This window comes from Gopherus flavomarginatus, chromosome 4 (genome assembly GCF_025201925.1).
Source record: "Gopherus flavomarginatus isolate rGopFla2 chromosome 4, rGopFla2.mat.asm, whole genome shotgun sequence".
Classification (NCBI taxonomy): domain Eukaryota; kingdom Metazoa; phylum Chordata; order Testudines; family Testudinidae; genus Gopherus; species Gopherus flavomarginatus.
The window spans coordinates 54,383,863-54,399,984 of NC_066620.1; the positions used below are offsets into that span (position 1 = coordinate 54,383,863).

The 16,122-nt window shown below is 42.0% G+C and overlaps 1 protein-coding gene across 4 annotated transcripts in view; it reads left to right on the plus strand.

Annotated features, from left to right (window-relative positions):
• The window catches only part of MIA3 (MIA SH3 domain ER export factor 3), a 39,467-nt gene continuing 23,345 nt past the window's right edge, over positions 1-16,122 (plus strand). For all 4 annotated transcript variants that reach the window (XM_050948399.1, XM_050948401.1, XM_050948400.1 and 1 more), the window contains exons 1-5: positions 1-171; positions 1,757-1,890; positions 8,812-8,901; positions 9,862-12,844; positions 14,146-14,436. In XM_050948399.1, coding sequence (XP_050804356.1) covers positions 24-171; positions 1,757-1,890; positions 8,812-8,901; positions 9,862-12,844; positions 14,146-14,436 — 3,646 coding nt within the window. In that variant the 5' untranslated portion in view covers positions 1-23. The remainder of the gene's footprint in view (positions 172-1,756; positions 1,891-8,811; positions 8,902-9,861; positions 12,845-14,145; positions 14,437-16,122) is intronic.

Below are 16,122 nucleotides of genomic sequence, written 5' to 3' on the forward strand. Positions count from 1 at the left end.
CCCCCGCCGCCAGCCCTGCTAACATGGCTGCAGCGCGGCCGCGCTTCTCTCTCCTGCTTCTCGCCCTAGTCGCCCTGCTCCTGCCCGCGCAGCGGCCCCTCTGCTCGGCCGCTAAGCACCTGGACCGGCGCTTCGCCGAGCGCAAGCGCTGCGCCGACCCGGAGTGCAGCAGTAAGTGGGTGCGGGGCGCTGGGGTCCCCGCGAGGGGGGGGCCAGTCCCGGTGACTCTGCTCGGCGGCGGCCAGGACCTGTTGGCATCTCCAGGGGCCCCTCCCAGTGATTGGGGGCCTGCTGGGGTCACCCCTGCTGCTGGGAGGGGGAGATGCTGGGTTTACCACCCTGCGCCCCCACACCACTGCTCCACCGCAGGCGCCCTCTTGTGGGGAGGGAGATGCTGAGGTTACCTCTCTCCCAGTGCTGCCTCTCTCTTGGGGGGAGGGAGGGATGCCTGGTGCCCTTCCCTCTGCCCACAGCTTCCGAGAGATTGCCTGGAAACTTGTTGCTTAGTTTATTACAAATAGTTGTTTGCAAGTACGGCGCCTGCCTTCCCCGTCTGGTGTGTCGTGTAAAAGGAGAGGGACAAGGACCCGGGCTGGTTATTGGGGGATCTGGCTAGGGAGGGAGACATTCTCTTGTTTTCTGTCTAAGCTTTTGCCTTATCTTATTGGACGAAATGTGTTTAAAAACTACTCCGGTTTCTGGAGGCCCGGTGTCAAAGCGGAGCTCGGTGCTGGTAGAAAGCTCCTACGTTCGGGTTATTACCCTTTCTAGTGTCTTGCTAACCTTGTTGGTCTGAGGGTGGCCAAGTCCCCCTCCCAGCTTCCTGGTGTATTACATTGTTTGTGTTTTAGATTTTTAGTAAACATGAAATGTTTGAATTCCCCTTCCATGTAGACAAAACCGTGTCTTCCAGGCAGAGAGGATCCAATTCTTTTTCTTAAACGGGAGCAACCTGAGTTCTTGGAAATATACAAATATTCAGGCATTTCCTGTCTCCCTAGGGGACTTACTGTATTTCTTTTGTCTGACAGGGAATGCTATGCTCCAGAGTTCAGTCTGAAAAGGTACCTGACATTTGGCATATTGACAGTTCAGCAGAAATAATATTCCATCATCTTTGACACAGATTTGCAAGAATGAGCATTCCAGAATACTTAGAAAATGAATTGTTGTGGCATGAGCTGCATGAATCTGATTTTTTTTTACTTTTATACAAAAAATAATCATACAATTTTAAATAATTGTATAACAAAGTCTTTGTCTTGCTGCATAGGCTGGCTAAAGACTTGCCTTGATGAACTTGCATTTCATAAATTGATGATCTTGACCAGTTTTTTTTAGCTTCCCCAGCTCTCTTCCTCCTGCAAAAACCCTCTTCAAAAAAAAACAAACCTCCATCCTCTACAGGTATAATTTCTGCACTGAATAACATGAAAGCTGATTAGTCATGAAGCACATGACATCTTTGGATCCATCTAATTTAAAATTATTATTAATAATAATACCTCTTTCTTATTGTGCTTTTAACATTTTCAAAAGTTCTTTATAAAGGTTGTAACTTTTAACGTCACATCATGAAACAATCTTACCATATAAGTTTTTGTCTCTTATATCAGTCATATATTCTTATCCCTTGACCAGATGCCCATATTCTGCATACAACAAGGCCTTCTTTCCTGCTAATTAATACAGATACTGTTCAGGGAACTGTGCTTTATTTAGAATGCTATATTTTGTTTTTGTTTTCTTTGTATAGTGTTGATGTATCGAGGGAAAGCAAAGCAGGATTTTAAAGGTCCAGACTGTCGCTTTATAAATTTGAAAGAAGGAGAAGCAGTGTATGTGTATTACAAATTAATAGGAAAATCAACTGAGCTTTGGGCTGGAAGTGTAAGTACTGCAAAACACTTATTTTATTTCAGTTGTATTGGCCATTTTAGCACTGTACATTTCAATCATCTTTATTTCTTTTGCTCCTTTTCAAAAATCTGAAAACACTTCACTTTTTGACATAGCAGAGATAATGTAGCAGATGTAATTTTCATTTGAGACAAGATTTTAACACACTTATTTTTAAGGGATGCTATTGGGTCATATTTGGATCATACATTAGGTTTTGTAAAAATTAACTTTTCATATATTAAATAAAGCAAGAGAAATATTTTTCCATTTTTTAAAAAATTCTCCTGCAGTATTTGCGGACCGAACATTGTGCTAGTACAGAAGAACCTGAAAGTGACTAGAAGAAACTAAGGTCCCAGTCCTGCAAAGCATCTGTTTAACTGTGCATGCTGTGTATGGTCTCATTGGCTTCAGTGACACAACACACACTGCATAAACTTAAGCAAGTGAATAAGTCTTTGCAGAACGGTGGCTTATGGCTTTTTATGTACTCATCATTTTATTGTTCAATTGACTAGGTGTTGTTGTTGCCCAAATTAAGTAAAGGAAGGGGGAAGCATAAAGAGTGAAAAGTAAATTGGACTTTGAAAATTATTTCAGTTTTAATAGGGAAGTATTTGTAAAACTTAGGGTTCTCTGGGGGACTACTCATGATAATAATTTTTTCATAATCAAACTGTGACAGACCTTTAGACAAGGCTGTCATCTTATTGTATTCTGTTTAAAGATGATAGGGGTACGTCCAGACTACCCGCCTTAATGGAGGGTAGCGATCGATTTATCGGGGATCGCTATATCACGTCTCATCTAGACGCAATATAGCAATCCCTGAACACGCTCCCCGTCGACTCCGGAACTCCACCGGAGCGAGCGGCGGTAGCGGAGTCGACGGGGGAGCCGCGGACGTCGATCCCGCATGTGAGGACGGGAGGTAAGTCGGAATAAGATACTTCGACTTCAGCTACGGTATTCCTGTAGCTGAAGTTGTGTATCTTACATCGACACCCCCCACCCCAGTGTAGACCAGGCCTAAGTCACTTGAGCAGGAAAAGAAGACCCCTTCAGCAAACCCTCTCAGACCCTGATCCTGAAGTCATTACATGGCAAACTCTTGTTGACTTCAGTGGGAAGAAGTTTTTCTTTCATGAGATCTGCGGAATGGAGGCACTCACAGGGAAGAGGAAAGAAGATTATTAAAAAATACAAGTCTAACCTTACAAGGTGCTGATCAGCCTCAGATGTCACTAGTATTTCTGGCAGTTAATGATAATCAGCATCTTGCGGGGTCATGCCCTTAAATTCTTTATTCCTGTCTTTCCCCTGCTCTTCTCCATGTCTTTACTGTTTTGCTCCCAAAGATAAATGCTGCTGTTGACAACTAAGTCCTGTGCCTCAGCGAGCGGGACTGGACCTTCACAAAGCCATGCCTGCTGTTATTGTGTGACTACTGGCTTCATGCACTGGCAGGAGGTGTTGCTTAGGGTGGGGACAGGCAGCCTCATAGTAAGAGTAGGATCCAATTAAAATGGCATAGAAGAAAGTAGAAAGCTGTGCCATGTGGTGAAAGAAGCAGAATTTATAATTATATCATGCTGGCACTTCCCTTATGACACATACTGTGCCATAAATAACCTGAATAATTAGATGGCACCAGTTTCCAGGGCTGCCAGCTCTCCACAAACACAAAAAGCTAACACATGGGCCCGATCCTGCAGTTCCTACTCACAAGCTAGCAAGGGCTGCAAGATCAGGCCCACAGATTATTCAACAAACAAGAAATTGCAGAATCAATATTTTAACCATATTCATTAACAGAGCTAGCACCAGTAGCTTAAAGGCACATTGTCAAGCTTAAGGTAATATACTTAAAAAAACCCAAATCAAAAGTCCTAATTTATGTTAATACTTTACATTATTAGATTGGAAAGAATTTTAAAAATCCAATTTATTCTTTGCTATTTAGGCAGCTTTCTGCATGTCTAGCCAACAATGAAAAAAGACTAATCAGTTTAATTTTTGTATTTTTAGTTTCTAGTCAGTTTCACTTTCAGCTTCTCCTGATAACACAATGCTGCAATAACTAGGTTGCAAGCTTTTCAGAGGGATACTTATTTATATATGTTTTTAAAATGTCAATTAATGTATGTAAATAGAACCTTTTCTGTTGATATTAGGGCTTTGTAAATGTGCCTATTTTGGGACAAATTTGATTTCAGTGCCCTTTTATGTAGTGATCAGAGGGAGTTATAAAACCAAGAAGTAACTATAGGGATACTGTACTTATTTATCATACAAGGAGTTAAGCTGATTATATTGCAACCTGCATAAACAGTTTATCATCTGAAATGTATTACTACACATTTCCACCATAAACTTTAATTTTATTGTCTCTTAAATGTGGGGAATTTGATTTGTTTGAAGAATTTATAGCTATTTCTAACCCACTTGTAGTTATTCTGTCCTTGTTTTGGGCCACCAGATGAAACTGTATTTAAGGATCGGAATTACTAAAGAACTGGTCTCTTTCCAAAACAAAATTTTTATATATAGTCCCCATCCTGCAAGTGACTGTGCCCAAGTGGAGTCATTTGTAAGATCAGGGCCATAATAAATATGGGTGACTTGCAGGACCATGATCAGATGAGCAAGGGTTAATGCAGATTGGAAAATCTAAAGCAGTTGTTCAGTGCTTTACATGCTCCTTTACTTGTCTATTAACTCCTCCTTCTATTCAAGCTGTTGTTGATTGCAAAAATCCTTCATGCTGTTGCAAGAATAGAATCTTAGTCTGGAGTTCATTCTTGGATGCCCTCTGTACGCAGATTTCTCATTGAAGTCAAGGGGAATTCTACATGTGGAGGGTTTGCAGGATCTACGCTGTTGTTAGTACAATGGAAGATGCTCAGAGTGCTAAAGAATAATTCTGTTTTTAATTCCATTGAAACATCAGTTCAGAGAAAATATTGCTGCCAGGTTTTCCTCAAAGCACGAAGAGTCGAGGGCCATGTCATACTTCATACGTTATACTTTTTAAACTCTATATATTACTGTCTCTGTAAGGTATCCTCCTCCACTCCCACTCCCTCGTGAACAGTCCATATCACCAACATAAAAAATACCCCACATTTATTATCATACCCACATTTTTTATCAGAATCTCTAATATCCCAAATCTCTGAGCAGCTTCAAACAGCTGCCACTTTTTAAAGTAGCAGTTTTTCAGTGTTAGACTTATTTCTACCCCTCAAAAATATATATTACCGTATATACTCGTTCATAAGTCAAATTTTTTTAGTAAAAAAGGGAAGCATCAGAGAAAGGGGTCGGCTTATGAACGGGTATAGAGAGGGAGAGGTGGAACACAGCCCCTTCCTCAAACAGAGGGAGCAAGAAGAAGCAGCACAGCCAGCAGAGACAGAAGGAAAGAGGCGAGGCCAGAGTCTCTCTGCTTCTGGCCACGCTGCTCTCCCTCCAGCCTCCGAAGCAGCTGCAGCTCCAGGGCTGGCAGGCTGCAGCCATGCCGCTCAGCTTTGCCCCCCAGAGCAGGCTGTGGCCATGCTGCCCAGCCTGCCAGAGCATGCTGCAGCTGTGCTGCCCGACCCAGCCTGCTGGACCATGCTTTGGCCGCGCCACCCGATCTGGCTTGCCGGAGCAGGCTGCGGCCACATTGTCCAATCTGGCGGAGCAGCTCCAGTCAGGCCAGAGACTTCCTCTCCTGGCCCTCCTCAGATAAGGTGGGAAGGGATGGGCTGGGGAGAGTGTGGGGTTCCCGGGCTAGAGGTGGTGTCACGTGGGGGGTGGTCACAGGGGTTACTCCTCGACTCCCAGCTTCTCCCTGCCAAAAAATTTCCCCACCTGTTGCTGTTCCGGCCCATCATGGTAAGCAGCTGGCGCACCAGGACACTTTGTTTACTTAGGTTTACCTGCATGCCTGCGGATGCTCGAGGTAAACAAACCCCCAGGAGCCAAAGTTTGCTGAACCCTGAATTATAGGGTCAGCTTATGAACAGGTTATAAAAAGTTTCCATTTTTTACTTATTCATCTGGGCAGGGGGGCAGCTTATAAACTAACCGGCTTATGATTGAGTATATATGGTACTCTGTGATGCAGGATGGAACATTATTTAGTCATGCACCAGATGATTCCTTCTGTTTCCTTTCCTCACACCCCGAAAAAGGATTTGACTTGTGGCCACCTTTCTCTGGAATCATGGTTGTGGATGGAGTTACTTTCAAAACAAAGTGTGTGGGAGAGAATTGATTTCTGGAAGATCCACATGGAGTTCAGGAATTGCTCTTAACATTTGGTTCTAATCTTTTTGAATTATATACAAAGGCTACACAAAAAGGTAGAGCAAACTAACCCTCTCTTTGCACCAACTCTCCTGCTGTATTGGATCCTTGTAAGTGAGAATATTCGTGATGTTTGTGCTTTTGTGGATTTTTTTTTTTAAATAATAGCTGAACCTTGTAACTCAGACATAGAAGGATAATATTTTCTCTTTCTGGCTTCTGTCATTGTAGTATTCAGCAGGTGGTGTAAAGTGATTGCTTTCTGTGGCATCAAGATGTCAGTATCATTTTGTGAATCAGTTACTGGAGGTTGCTGTCATAAGGAAACACTACAAGCACATTTACCTCAGACACATACAGACTTCGGAGACTGCCCATTCTTTAATTCTAGATGCAAATATGCTTAAACCCATGTCTCATTTGCAGATCAGTTCGGCTGCCAATTAATTGGGAGCATCTCCCAAACAGGCTGCAGGATGCATTTTTTTCCCCCTCCATTCTCTACCGTGACCTTCTATTTTCCTTTCAAGCCTCAATCACTACTGAATAGAATAAAGAATATTTGTCTTTGCATGCTTGGCAATATATAGGAGTACGTTTTTCTGTCATAGGCCATGTTAAATTGCAAACTGGGTCATGGCAAGGGACTTGTATGCTTGGAAGCTTGGATTATAGTAAAGTAGTGTGAAATTGTGATGCCTAATTGTTGTCATTAAGATTAGTCTATCAGGAAGCTACTTTGAGGCTTCGGCTTTTGCAGTTGAAAGAGTCTTTGAAAAATGGAATATTAACTGATGAAGAAAAAGATAGTATTATTCTATGGGAATAAAGGGGAAGGGATTTATAACTAGCTTTTCTAGGCTAATTGCACACTCCCTGTTACTTGGCTTGCTCCTATCTCAAATATAATACACAGGATTTTTTTAATATAGTAGCAGTTACTTCTCCCTGTAGCATATACAAAAAATTGATATCAGTTCTGTAAACATTACTGTTATGTAACTAGTTTCCACAGCTATTTAATTTAGGATTTGAATGGTAAATATTTAACAAATATCTCTTCAGTATTTTATTCACTGATGTGTGTATTACAATATCTATGTATTACACACCTAGATTTGGCAAATCCAGAGAGCTTCACTGAACTGTTTGAATCTACTCTGGATTTATAAACCAGTGTAATTGATATCAGAATGTGTCCCATCTATTATTTTGATAGCGTGAACTTTGTTCTTTTTTTATTTTGATCCTTAATTGAATGATCTTCACTCATATTCTCCAAGAATATTGGCAAATGCCTTCTTGCTCCTACAATAAAAATATCAAGATATTAAGGAAATGAGCAGTGTTTTATTCTTGAGTATATTTTGGCTTTCTAGGGACTCTACTCTTAATAGGATGTCTGCCAGTTTCTCATTGCTTTGGCTATCTAATCTTTGAAGCAATACTGTGCTATTCATATTGGCTTCCTGACAGCAGCTATCAGAGCTCCCAAGCGAGAGCATTATTCTGTGGATCTTTAACTAGTAAGTGATAAGAGAGCTTTTGTCTCCTACTGTTTGCATTTGATTGCCACATCACCTTACTCTTTACTAACCACCTGCAGGTATTGCTCACCTGGAAACAGTAGCTACTGAAGAACAAGTGTGTTTGCAAAGAGGGTCACATTTTACACACTGATACTAAGGTAGATAATACTAGTGTGAAAAAAGGCTAGTGTTCAGCAATTTATAATACCTCAGGTGCAATTTTGTGTTTTCTAAAAGCTGGCTTTAAGAAATCTTTTCAAAATGTGAGGGGAGAAGTATAAAGTTATGGAGGAGGTTGGTTGTCTGCGTTAAAAATGTGACATTTTTGCAGACAGGTAGGCCTTATCACGAAAAGATATTTTTGCTAGTTGTGCACAAGAAAGTGGTCGGAGCATTTGTGAAGTCAGTGAGATTGTGCTATGAGCCGTGACTCCTGGGTTTCATTCCAAACTCTTCCCATAACTTGCTATGTGGCCCTATGCCTTAGTTGGCCCTGTCTTTGAAAGGGGAGTAGACGTACTTCCCTACTTCACAAAGGTGTTGTGAGGCTTAATTAATGTTTAGAACAGGGATCGGCAACCTTTGGCCCATGGCTCATCAGGGTAAGCCCCCTGGCCAGCTGGGCCAGTTTGTTTACGTGTCATGTCCACTCCCACTGACCGTGGTTCACCGCTCCAGGCCAATGGGGGTGGCGGGAAGCAGCGCAGGCCAAGAGATATGCTGGCTGCTGCTTCCCGCCGCCCCCATTGGTCTGGAGCGGCGAACCGCGGCCAGTTGGAGCCGCGATCGGACGAACCTGCGGATGCGGCAGGTAAACAAACCGGCCCGGCCCACCAGGAGGCTTACCCTGGCGAGCCGCTTGCCAAAGGTTGCCAATCCCTGGTTTAGAATCTCAAATTAAACCATTCAAGTGTAATGTTTTACTGTTCTGTTTCTCCAATTTATTGTGGTAACAACCTGTATGTCTAGAAATATTTAAGTTTGATATCTAACTACTAATTGTAATTTTTAAAGTTACTTTTTTCAATATGTGGCTTTACAAGCTTTACATTGAAACTTCTTTTTGTTTTGTTGTTTTTTCTGGCAGGTTGGCAGTGAATTTGGGTATTTTCCAAAGGATTTACTTGAAATAAATTATACTTATACCACCAGTGATGAGCTAGAACTACCAACAGATGTAAGTTTTGATTGTGACTTTTTTGACTGGCTTTATTACACTTCAGGCTCATTCCTGAACTGTGAGTGAAATCAGGGAGAGAGCTAACTGGGACCTCAAGAACCCTAGAAGGAAAAAACTAATTACTTTTCAATAAGTCAACTAATATTGTGTATATATATGTCTATATCCACCATAATTTGAACACTGGACTTGTCTTAAATGAAGCATTCTTTCTTCTGACAAAAAGTGACTAAATAACTATACATAGAATGGTCTCAGAATCCCCAAAGAAATGTTATTGGCTGGGTTGTATGGAGGCTGTTTCATACAAACTCTGAATTAATAGGTTTGTTTCCCAGAACTTTTGGAACTTAGAGAAAAACTTTGGAACTGTGAAAGCCTCTTTGTTTGCTTAACTCTATTAGCATATAGATTATCAGTCTGATTCAGCAACTCTTACTCACATGGGTAACGCCATTGTAATTACTGGAAATACATATGTGAGTAAGGTTGCAGGATCAGGCTAAATTTTGGCCCATATGTATCGTGTAAGTACAAACCTTTAGTTTGTATCATTATTTATTTATGGTGGCACCCCACTATATGCTAACCATTTGATAAAGAAGAACTTGTCCTTGCCATTTTACTGACAATAGTTCCAATTTCAAAGATGCACATGATAGATTATTTAAAATATAACCAACTCTGCCATTGACTTCCTGTCTGTTCATGACTTCTTAGGATTTAGCCCACTGCTTGTAATCCTAAGGTCCTTACTTGGTTTTTCTACTCAGTCCTTACTCAAGAAAACTCCCATTGAATCAATGGAAGTTTTGATTATGGACTTCATGATTTAGTCTCCAGTTAATGGAAAAGTGTAGATACATGTAATGGTAAAGAAAATTGTTTGAATCTTGTACATCAGTGTAATAGAAAAAAATTTCTGACAACTGACAATGCTTTTTCCCTTTGTTGCAGGAAACTGATTTTGTTTGTTTTGATGGAGGAAAAGATGATTTTGATAACTATAATGTGGATGAGCTTTTAAAATCTTCAGAAGAAACTGTGGTGAACACGGGAAAAGCTGAATTAAATGCTCCAGGGACAGAAGTTGTTGAAGAAACCAAAGAGGAGGAGGAGGAGACAGAAAGGTCTGATATTGTAAAGCCCCTTGATGTTTCTGAGACTGATGTTCCTGAGCCAGGTCCAGAAGAAGACAAGCAAGTCCTCACCAAAACAGAAGAAAAAGGCAGTTTTCTTTCTGAAAACACTGAGAATGTACAGGGACTCTTCAAATCTGAGCGGGATGACCTCAACACACATAGCCATGAAAAAAAGTCTCAGGGAGAACAAATTGCACATCCTCACTCAGAAGGAATGCTACAAGAAAAATTAAAAGTGCTAGAAAGTGAAAATGCCAAATATTCTAATAATCCTCAGGGTACAGCCAAAGAATCAGATAAAGAGAGTGAAGAGATTGATGCCTATACACTTTTAAACAGAGAACTATCTATGGACTTGAAAACAAAATTTGGCTCAACTGCAGATGCCCTTGTGTCTGATGATGAGATGACTAGCCTTGTGACATCACTGGAGGATGATTTTAATGAAGATTTGAATACTGATTCTCATTACACAGAGTTGCTGGAAGATCTTAAGGAGCAATCTGAAGAAATTCCTTTGCTGTCATTTACAAAAGAAGAAACTCCCGTGGACTCAGAAGCTGAAAAGCATTCAGCTGATAAATATGCTGACCATGAGTCAGAAAAGAATAAACCCTATGAAACAATTGAGGATGCCGCAGAGTTAATTACCCAAAGAAATAATGAGAAAAAAGAATATTTGGGTTTATTAACAACTGTAGAGGACACTATCTTTCCAACTCACAGAGGGGGTGCAAGAACAAATGATGACACAGATGTGGGCAAGTCTGATTCATTGGAAGAAAAGGAGGAAGAGGATGAGGCAATCCCAGTTAGTAAGGAGGATGAAACAGCAGCAACAGTTCAGCCTGAAGATCTAATAGAAGAAGACCTTCTCAAAAAGGAAAAACATGTTGTAGATGGCCAAGATTCAAAGGAAAAAACAAACAAAACTAAACAGTATGAGGAAGAGTTATTGGGTGAAAAGACAGAATCATTTACTGAAGAACTGCACAGCACACCTGTGCGTGATCCTAGTGCTATTCCTAGCCTGGAGTCTAAACTATCCATTGAAGAAAAGCAAGAAACTTTAAAACCACTTGTAGGCAACATCAAAGATGACCCAGAAGGAATTACTCTTCATAAAATATTGAACGATGAAGAAAAGGCAGAGGAGGAGATTTTGGAGGACAGCTTGGAAAATGATACAAACCCCAAAACATTATGGAAGAAAATAAAGGGAAAGAAAGCATCTGGAGACCAGCAATCCATTAATTTCCTACCAGAACCACTGGAGGAGCAAAAAAGTGCATCCCAAAGTGACCTAGGGGATATTGACCTCTTAGAAGGCAAAAGAGAGCATGAAACATCTGCTACAAAGAAACAAGATATTCAACAAGATGGAGAGGATTCTGAACAAACAAGGGTGCCTGAGAATGAGAATCAAACAAATGTTGCTATTAAGGAAGATACTGAAATACTAAGGGGAAAAAAGGAAGAAGACCTGAACAATCAGCATCCAAGTAAAACAGCTGTTGAGCAATCTAAGCAACAAGAAAACAAGACCAGGTATTTGGAGGAAGATGCAGAACAAGAGCTTTCCAGGAACACAGGCAAGAAGACACTAGAAAAAAGTATTGGTGAAATAGCAACTGAAGAAATATCCACAGACACTACACAGGATGTTGACACAGAGAGGATGACCCAACAAGACACTGCTCATAGTGGGGATGAAAATAAAGACAAAGCTCTTGGAACCGATATAGATGGAGAAAAAACAATAAAACCAGAACTTCAGTCTGCAGAGTTGGAAGCTGAAGAAGATGATGACCTCCTAAGTCAAGCAGAGGAAGAACTATTAGAAGATGACAATGCTGCAAGTGCAAAATTGTCAAAAGAGAGGCTTGCAAATAGACAGGGTAATAAATTAGATGGAGAAAGTACAAACCCAGAATTGGAAATACCAGATGGAGCTATTTCAGGAACTGCTAATCCTGTTTATGAGATCGATGAAACAGGAGAGGAAGCAAACACAACATTTAAGCATGCCAGAAAGAACAGCATGCAAGATTTGAGTGAGACCAAGAATGAAGAGGACGATATACAATTCAGTGGAGCTAAACTGAATGAGATGGAAGAAGATGAGGAGTCTCCAGAAACAGAAGAAACATTAGTAGCACCTGAAGTGGAAGAAGAGGATGAAACGACTTTTCCAAATGACAAGTCTCTTGAAACAGTGGACAGCAAAAATGACTTTAATCAAACAGAAGATCCTCTCCTAGAGGATCTTATGCAGAAAGACCTGAAAGATATTCAGACCATAATAGAGCAGACAGGGCCTGCTGATACTTCTGTAACCACAAATGAAGCTGTGGAACCAGAATACGGAGAGGCTGTGAAGCAGCTCACTATAATAAAAGAATTTCTTGATGAAAAGCGAGTGGCACGTTTACAAAAGTATCTTGGGCCCCAGCACATTGTCAGGGTAGAAGCCATGTTTCACAACATGAAGTTGAAGCTGGATCTTGCTCAAAAGGGTAATCATGATTATGAGGATATTGAACAAGCTTTGGACCAGATCCTTACATTTTCAGAATCTCGGATAATGGATATTGTGGAACATGTTTTAGATGCAAGGCAAGCAGAAAATAAAGAAGAGATGGTGAAAGAAATAGATTTGTGGGATGAAGAAGGTGCACTGATGGATGATGTTCAGGAATTAATATATTCATTAAGGCACAAATACTCATCTGTTAGTGAGAGTGAACCTCTTGTGTCCATTCCAGAACATGAGAAGGATTATAGCATGCATGGTACAGGTAGGCTCTTATATTTGACAATTGCTCAGGGGAAGTTGAGGGATTTTTTTGCTTGCCTGTGGAGGACCTCCCCCCACTCCAAACAGATAACCCTACTCTGAGTAGAGTTTTTATAGCATAAGTGGGTGGGGTGGGGTAGGGTTGGGGTCGGGAGGAAAGAAACCCAGACTCCATTTGGGACTCCACTATTGGTAATCTATTTTTATGTGGAAGGGCTCAGATACTGTGCTGATGGTTGGCCGTATAAACCGTGAGAGAGAGAGATGACAGCTACTGAGCCTCAACCATCTGCTTCATTCTGATGAACAGGCCTCCTGCATATGAGACTGAAGTGAATGGATGTGGCAGGAAAGACCCATTCACACAGGGCAAAAAAAAATTACAGGCATGCAGTGAATTTTTAGAAATATGTAGTAGGTGCTGACCTTCCACAGCACCTGCCTGTAACTAGTGTGCCATTATCTGATGTGTGCAATGATTTTATATTAAACTTAGACACTGAAAAATTATCTAGATAAGAATCCCATCACCACAATATCATCAAAACCCAGGGAATGAATGGAGGAAATACTGAGCATGCCAACCTTGGCAAGGAAGATGAGCCATAGGCTTTGGGTACGTCTTCACTACCGGCTGTGTCGGCGGGTAGCAATTGATTTCTCAGGGATCGATATATCGCGTCTCATCTAGACGCGATATATCGATCCCCGAACGAGCTCCTGTCGACTCCGGAACTCCTCCAATGCGAATGGCGGTAGCGGAGTCAACGAGGGAGCTGCGGACGTCGATCCCATGCCGTGAGGACAGTAGGTAACTCGATCTAAGATACTTCGACTTCAGCTACAAAGTTGCGTATTTTAGATCGATTTCCCCCCCCCAGTGTAGACCAGCCCATCATGAAGTCCACCAGAGACTGATTAGTCAGATAATAGTGAAGGGGACAAAGATGAAGGGCAGTACAAAATCCTAGTATAAATAGGGCCCTTTTAACAGAAGCAAATAGTTTGCCATGTATTTTCTGACACATTCTTGTTACTGAGATTCAGTAAAACTAAATTATTCCATCTGGTCAGTGTTTTTACCTTGCATAATTTCCATGCAAATATTTAATTGGATGTCACTGAAATTTGCCTAAAAATATGCTAGAACAAAAAAAAATAGCCATCTGGAAGAATATATTTAGTGGAGGATATCGGGAAGGCTTTTTCAGTCACAGTCTTCAAATAACTTTCGCTCAGTACAGCTGCCAGTGAGAAAGACAAGCCAACTATGCCACATCCATGCTTTTCTCTCTACTATAGATACTGTAAAAGAAACTGAATATGACAGCCATCTTGTGGGAAGCCCAAGTTCAGCTGAAGAAATTGGTCAGAAGTTCCCACAAGTTGAAGATGAGAGGCTAGTACAGCATACTGAAGAGGAGCAGGAGGCTCTTAAACTGTGGGAGCCTGATCCAGATATGAATATTTTGGAACAGGTGGGGCTCTTGGATAAAAAGGAAACCCAGGAAATCCTTGATAATGAGAAGGGATTGCCACTGGAGGATACGTCCCTTGGGCCAATTCAAAGTGCCAGAGAAGATTTGGCTGCAGGTAATTTTCTTGATGTTTTAAATTTTTTTTAAGAGGTGTATGGTTGAAGTGACATTAATATGTTATGGCTGGCAAATCCTGCCTGAATCTTTCAATGATACTGATAATTGCACAATTCAGCTCCTGTTGAAGTCATCAGAAAGAGTCTTCTGCTGTGTTTGTGCACTACAAAAATAGCACGAATGCAATTTCTAATATTAATATTCAGACTGGTGTGCTGAATCTGATGGACAATCTAACTTTCTATCTTAGGTACCTATATGGCTCCCATTACCATGTAATTGAGAGTACCTCCCAATCTTTAATGTATTTATCCTCACAATACCCCGTGAGAGTTTCCCTAGGCTAGCTCTCTAACCACTAGACCAGGGGTGGGCAAACTTTTTGGCCCAAGGGCCACATCTGGGTATGGAAATTGTATGGCAGGCCATGAATGCTCATGAAATTGAGGGTTGGGGTGCGGGAAGACGTGAGGTCTCCACCTTGGGGTGGGGCTGGTGATGGGGGTTGGGGGCATAGGAGAGTGCTCCGGGCTCGGACCAAGGGGTTCAGAGGGTGGGAGGGGGATCAGAGCTGAGGCAGGGGGTTGGGGCACGGGAGGTGGTCAGGGATGCAGGCTCCAGGCGGTGCTTACCTCAATCAGCTCCCAGAAGCAGCAGCATGTCGTGTCCTCCCAGGCTCCTATGTGGAGGTGCGGCCAGGCAGCTCTGCGTGCTGCCTCGTCCGCAGGTGCTACCCCTGTAGCTCCCATTGGCCACAGTTCCTGGCCAATGGGATCTGCAGTGGCGGTGCTTGGGATGGGGGCAGCGTGCAGGGCCCCCTGGCTGCCCCTACATGTAGGAGTCGGATGGGGGGACATGCTGCTGCTTCCAGGAGCCGCACGGATTGGGACAAGCCCCCGACCCTGCTCCCCAGCTGGAGCGCCAGAGCAGGGCAAGCCCTGGACCCTGCTCCCCGGCAGGAGCTCAAGGGCCATATTAAAATGTCTGGAGGGACGGATGTGGCCCCTGGGCCAGAGTTTGCCCACCCCTGCACTAGACCATCCTTTACTATTACACATGATTGAGAGAAAATGATTCACATTAATCTCCAGTTACCCAGTATAAAACTTCTATGATATATCAACACACTATATGAATTTCAAATTTAAAATAGTCACAAGCTAACAAAAAAGAGGCAACGGGAATGATATGACTCAGAGGATGGGTCGCTGTTTGTTTTAAAAAAATGTAGATAGCGCTGTAAAAATCTACCCAGTGCTGCAGGCAATAAGATTTTCACTTTAGGGAATGGAGCCTGTCCTTTTCTGAATTAACCTCGGGATCACAGGACTATCTGATGACTGTTTGGCATATGTGAAATGTGGCGGCAGCTATTCAATTCTCAGTGGACAAAATGTCCACATTCCCAAGCCTGTTGTTTGCAGTCTCAGTGGAGAGGCTAAAGCTTGAATGGGTCCGGAGCTGTCCTTTTACTCCTACAAGTGAGTCCAGGTTAGAACTGAGTCACAATGGCTGAGCACTGTAAATTGCAATGGTACCATCTGTACCTTTATCTTATTTGTGGCTTGACAGAGGACTTCAGTCTGTTGGGCCAGAAATTTCAGCGAACTATGCACAATGACTCAAGAGATCTGTTTCTTGAGTGGTAATGGCTAATTTAGACCCCATCACTTTGTATGTATTG